Consider the following 6,000-nt stretch of genomic DNA (forward strand, 5'->3'; position numbering starts at 1 on the left):
GGGCAGGGGAAGGGACTTCCAGTGACAAAGGTCAGAGGTTAGGGACTTCTGGTCCCAAGATGGCGACCAAGGGATGGGGCTACCCTTGTGGCCCTCAACAGCTCACCAAAACTCATTAAGCAGCCCTCCAGCCAAAATAGTTGCCCTACCCCTGCTTCAATTAAAGCTCATTCATACTTATTAATGAGCTTTAATTAAAAGCACCTCAGTTGCCTTTTTTAAACCTGTGACTGCTTATAGACATGACACTGTGATGATGCTAGAGTTCTCCAATTAACATATGGAGTCTACTCTGACACATTCTAATTAGAATGCTTTGGAGCATGTGTATGGGCGCCCAACTGCCTTAACCACTCTTTCACAATGCTCCAGCACATGCCTAAATAGGGAGTGAAATTCTGGTCCCCTGAAGCCAAACTGTCATTATTTCTGTATGGACAAGATTTCATCTAAATTGTGACTGACATTATTTAGGATTATTTAGAACACAGTTTGATTGCAAGAGGAAGACACTGCTTGAAAAGAAATCTGCTTTTTAATAGGCAGATAAGTAATAGAAAAAAAAAGAAGAAAAAAGCTACACTTGTTGGCAAACAGATGCTCCCACATTTACTCTTTAAAGAGCGTGTCTGCTCCAAAAACTAAGTGTCCCTTTTTCCTTTACAGATATGGTCCCTGAGATATGGTTGTTTTCCTGCTTACATGCACGTATTTTTGCTTGTTTTATGAAGCCAAATATATTTTTTTCCTGTCTTTTACTCAAATCACTTCAGAGTCAACACAATTGTAGGAGAATATGATAAATTATATATTTTGTATCAATAAAAGAAAATCTTTGAGAGAATCTTGGAAGTCTCAGGTCCATGTTAATATGCCTTCCACTATCTTTCTTTAGAACCAACATAATTTCATTAGTGAATCTTCACTTTGAAAGGTGTCTCTATCATACAGTTTAATAAAATGAATACTGACATTTAATATGGACTTTTGCTTTTACCTTAGCTTCAATACATGTTAGTTTTAAATAGATGTCTAGACTATGTAATATAAAAAGCACTCATGCATCAGTAGAGGTGAGACTTGGAGCTAAATGAGATGGAGATGCATGCCTTGATCTCACCAGCCTCTTCATCTTTCTGTCAACAGCTCTTTCCTCTAACAGCCATTCATTAGGGCTTCATTATTGTCACATTCTCAAATACGGTAATAAAAAATGGATAGGTCCCTGAATAAACTGAAAAATACCAGAATGGATAAATGAATGAATGAATGAATAAATAAAGACTGATGAGCCTTTTCCTATTTGAGAGGAATAGATATGCCTGCTATTCCACAAAGCCTGGTCCTAATTATTCAGGAGATTTTTAAACTTTTGTTGCACTTCACTTGTTGAATGTCACATTTAGGCATCTGTCCTATCCCTTCCCCTTTACATCAAGCATGGATGTAGCAATCAGGTACTTAACTGTGACCTTCAAAGAATCCTCTTTCCCAACTTAAGTACAGCAAGGAATAGATCTCAGGGCCTTTTTAGACTTTACTCTGTAAGCTGAACAAATGTTAGTCAGCTTAGTGTTGTTCATCTTAGTGGAGCAGTCACACAGTAAGGTAAAAAAACGGTTCTGACTGTCCTTCATCTGTACAGCTGTGACTTGCCATGAGAGGCTTGGTGAGCAGGGGCAAGACTAAGAACAGAAGTAACTCACTGCTCCCACTGGGCAAAGAGCAGGTCCACCACCATTTCAGCTGCACTGAGACCAGAGGGACCTAGGGCACTCACTCACTCTGCGCTCCAAGGGTCCCAATCCTTTCTTCTCTGGAGCTCAGGTCATGCCCACCACCCGCACCACCCCCACTGGGAGCAGAGCTGGTCCAGGAAGCGGCAGGAGGCACTGCAGCTACAGCGCACTTGGGGTCTGCAGTACTTGCTCTGCCAGACGTCCCTGGGGGTAAGACGCCATGCCTGGCCTTGCTGAACCTTGGCATCCCTGCTCACCCTGAGTCAGGAGGGGCCACTGCATTCTAGGATACTGGAGGACTTCAACTTGAATGGAATAGCTGTGGGAAGGGGCCACATGATAATGGAATAGGAACAAAATTAGGCAGATTGGAAATAATTCTGCCCTGGAAGGGTGTAACTATAAGACGAATAACAAGTTCTTTAAGCCACTGAAAAAGGTGTTCATGTGCAGCCAGTCCAGGGGTTAAGAGCTCCGGAAGCCACCTAAACTTACCGAGGAAAAAGGCCCTCAGACAATCAGTAAGGAACTTTAAAGAAAATAGAGAGTGGGAATGGTCGTCCTTGAGGTCAGTCAAAGATAGCCTCATTATATTTGATATCTTCCCTTCATCTCTAGGGTATGAACAAAGAGTTTGCATGTAAGACCCTTCATAGCTGGGCTTAATAATACAATGTAAATAAACCAGGGAGGGGGTGTTTTTGCATTTAGCATCTAGCATAATATAGAGCATTGGTTTACCTTGTACAGATAACTATTACATCCCATTATGTGATGAAGATGGGTACTACAAACCAAGTCAGTGCCATGGAAGTACAGGGCAGTGCTGGTGTGTTGACAGATATGGTAATGAGGTAACAGGATCCAGAACAACTGGTGCTGCTGAATGTGGTAAGTTGTAAAATTCTTCCTGTTTGTTAGAATAGATTTCCTATTCCCTCTAAAATCAGTGGCCTTACTTTTTAGTGCCAAATCCAAATTCACTTCTAAAATGTGCAAATATCACTTATACAGAGAATAGGTGGTGGACCCACCCACTTAGTCCAATAATCCTAGTAGTCAGGGCACTATATCTAGCATCTAGATGAAATCAGGTTGTATACTCAGCATACTGTTGAACTCAATTTGACAACCGTTTAATTAAAGCCTAGTTATCAGGAACTTGGTATAAATTTCTGAAGTACTTAAAAAGGGGTCTCCATGTATATCACTTCCTGATCCCCCTTAATCCCTGTACCTTTACTGCTCCAAGCATCCCAAACCTGCCACCAGAATTCAAGGGTGCCAGTAACACCATTTTTTAATAAAGTATTTTGGGAACCTACACAGAACTTACTGACTCTGAAATTCCCACAAGTCTCATGCTACTACAATAGATATGTTTTATGCTACTTATTGATTACAAGAAGCTTCTCAGGAGCCACTCCAGATACAAGTAGGTTCTTCATCAAATCAGATGATTTCTCTAAATCCACTCAAAGCACCAACTAAGTGGACCTTGTCATATAATCATGTAAATGAATATATCACTATTTGAAGATTAAATAGAAAAAGAAATTCTTGCTACATAAAACTAAAAAGATACACTGGCGCAGATACATGGCTTAATAGAAAAGGTAAATAAAACATAGCTAGAACATGCCCTACTGGTTCAAACACCAAGTCCACGTTGTCCACTGTCCTCTCTCTGAAAGTGGCCAACAGCAGGTACTTCAGAGTGAAGTGGAAGAATCCTGCAGTACACAGAAATTGGATAATCTGCCTATCTCACATTAAACATTCTGATTTCTACTACAGATTTGTTTAGGTCCTGAAACTGATATTTAGTCCTTTTTCCAAATTGTTATCACCATTGATTAGAAGTCTAGATACCCTTCATACCTATATACATTTCCTATCTTTTTTTAACGTTAATAAATTTGTGGCCTGAATGACCTCCTGTGGCAGTAAGTTCCATACTCTAAATATGTTATGGGAAAAAATATTTCCTTTTATAGACAGCAGAAAAATATTGAGGCTTTATTCATTTATTTTTTACCTTATACCTCACTGTTTATTTTAAACAATTAATTGACATGAATCCATAGATCCTTGAGTTCCTGTAGTATCAGGTAACTATTATACTTTTTTAGCTATTGATTTAGAGACCTCAGGTGATTTTGCCAGTGGTGATTTCCATGAATGGACAGATGATGAGGATGATGAAGATGATGTGATGAATGATGAAGATGAAATTGAAGATGATGATGAGGACGAAGGGGATGATGATGTGGATGATGATGATCATGATGGATATATTTGATGATTTTAGAGGTCAACAAATTGTACCTTTCTAAAAATCACACGGTGACATCTCATAGAAAATTCCTTTGCTCTGCAAGATCAAAAGGATTTAAAAATATGTATATTTTGTATGATTATTTCAAATATTACAGCTGGAGTCATAGACTTTGTTTAAATAAGAATCGTTATATTATGTGCTTTTGAGGTTTTTTATGCCTTTGAGCAGAAGAAAACACATTGGAAGTCTAGACTGAAGAAATAATTGTGATGTGCTACTAGAAAATAAACGTGCAGAACATCATAAGGACAACCAAACTTTTAAAAACTTCCATAAGGAATATTTACCATTGTTTGGGACTTTGTGCTCTAATATATGTTAAAGTTTCATTAACTTTAGCAGTTACTGAGGCCATGTGGTCTTTCAAATTGAACATGACCTGGACCAATCATTTACTGCAGTAAAAACTTCAATGCACAAGTAGCATCTCACCAACCTTTAATTAACCAAAGGTGTGGAGAAAATGTGACTGTAAGAGAAAATAATGAAGTTCCTTCTTTCTGTTTGCATTTGTAGTTATGTTTTTAATCAGGAAATGGCTACGTTTATGAAGGAATGTCTTTTAAAAGCTGTAAACACAGGCAAGAATTGATTCTGCAAGTCTGAAGTTTTGTTGTCCTTCTTTAAATTTTTTCTTTTGACATCGAACTCTATATAGACTTTACTGCTTACTCAAGCAGCAGCATTATTTCATCCTCTTTTGTTTGTCTCTTTCTTAACCAGAGTTGCATAAAATATTTTAAATGGGAAAACTTTTCAAAAACACTTGAATTATACTTTACTGTACTTGAGAGTGACAGCACGACTCAAGACAATTTAAGTAACCCCTAACTATAATTTTTATTTTCCTGTTTCAGGAAATAGTTTTGCATCTTTTTCTTTAATTCATGTCTTTTTCTGTTGTTAGTGCAGAACTTTAGAGAAAGTATTGTAAGGTGCCTTGCAAAATAGAAATAGAAAGGTTTTAGCATGCATACCGATATAGGACGTTAGGCAATAGCTAAGCACACCCAGTTACCAAAATAATACCAGTATAGGTATTGCTGCTGGAATGAAGAAAATGGGTTATTTTATTTTTTTCCTATTGTTATGTAATTACCATGTGGACTAGATTATGATTATTGTGTAGCGTAGCATTTAAGATTTAACTGTAGAAAAAATTACTTTAATCACTGTATTTATGTTAGCATGTTAATTAATCGTGTAGGCATTTCAGAACTCCATCACCTCCATGCATATCAGACCTATGGCTTTCCGCCCACAATAAAATTGAAACAACCTGTGTAACATACTGCAGGTTGTATAATTTCAACAGTTGATCACTGGTTTCCCTGATTTTCATCTGCAGTTAATTGAAAGGAAAATCAGTTTATTATTTGCATTTGATTTCTACATATTAAATACTAAATTTAATGTTTATCTTATGTAATATTAAAAAGTATAATGCATTTTCTTTTTTACTGTTTATGTATAGTTTGCAAAATAAAGACTCTTGTAACCAACCTTTAGCTGCATAGTGTAATTTTTAATGGTATAGCCAGTTATTTTGAATTTTTGTCTTAGTTGTTAAAAGAGAAAGATGAAGGTTTTATTTTTTCAGATACAATTACATAGTCATTCAACTATTCAGGGATATATGCAGTTATATAAAGGCATGTCCTGATGCTTCATTACATTCCAGTAGAGTTTGAGGATTAAGTTAAAAGCCATAAGAAATGTTTTTCTTCTTTGTATCTAATTATTTCTCAATTTGCTGTGAATGTGGAATTGTTATTATTTTGTCATCATTTTATCATAGCATGTGTTGCACACCAGATTTACTATTCTTTTCCATTATGGAAAAAAATAAGGGTGAAGAGACATGGTATTTTCTTAAGTATAATAAAGTGTTTATTATATTGACTGAATTTTGCCACAAAC

At 36.7% G+C, this 6,000-nt stretch overlaps 1 protein-coding gene across 4 annotated transcripts in view; it reads left to right on the forward strand.

Moving 5' to 3' along the window:
* SPOCK3 (SPARC (osteonectin), cwcv and kazal like domains proteoglycan 3) overlaps nt 1-5,582 on the forward strand; it is a 508,697-nt gene extending 503,115 nt beyond the window's left edge. For 3 of the 4 annotated variants that reach the window (XM_059721899.1, XM_019481419.2, XM_019481420.2), the window contains 2 exons: nt 2,490-2,630; nt 3,872-5,582. In XM_059721899.1, coding sequence (XP_059577882.1) covers nt 2,490-2,630; nt 3,872-4,041 — 311 coding nt within the window. In that variant the 3' untranslated portion in view covers nt 4,042-5,582. The other variant, XM_059721898.1, reaches the window with a different exon arrangement.
* The last annotated feature ends 418 nt before the right edge of the window (nt 5,583-6,000 follow it).

The sequence above is a fragment of the Alligator mississippiensis genome, chromosome 2 (genome assembly GCF_030867095.1).
Source record: "Alligator mississippiensis isolate rAllMis1 chromosome 2, rAllMis1, whole genome shotgun sequence".
Taxonomy (NCBI): Eukaryota; Metazoa; Chordata; order Crocodylia; family Alligatoridae; genus Alligator; species Alligator mississippiensis.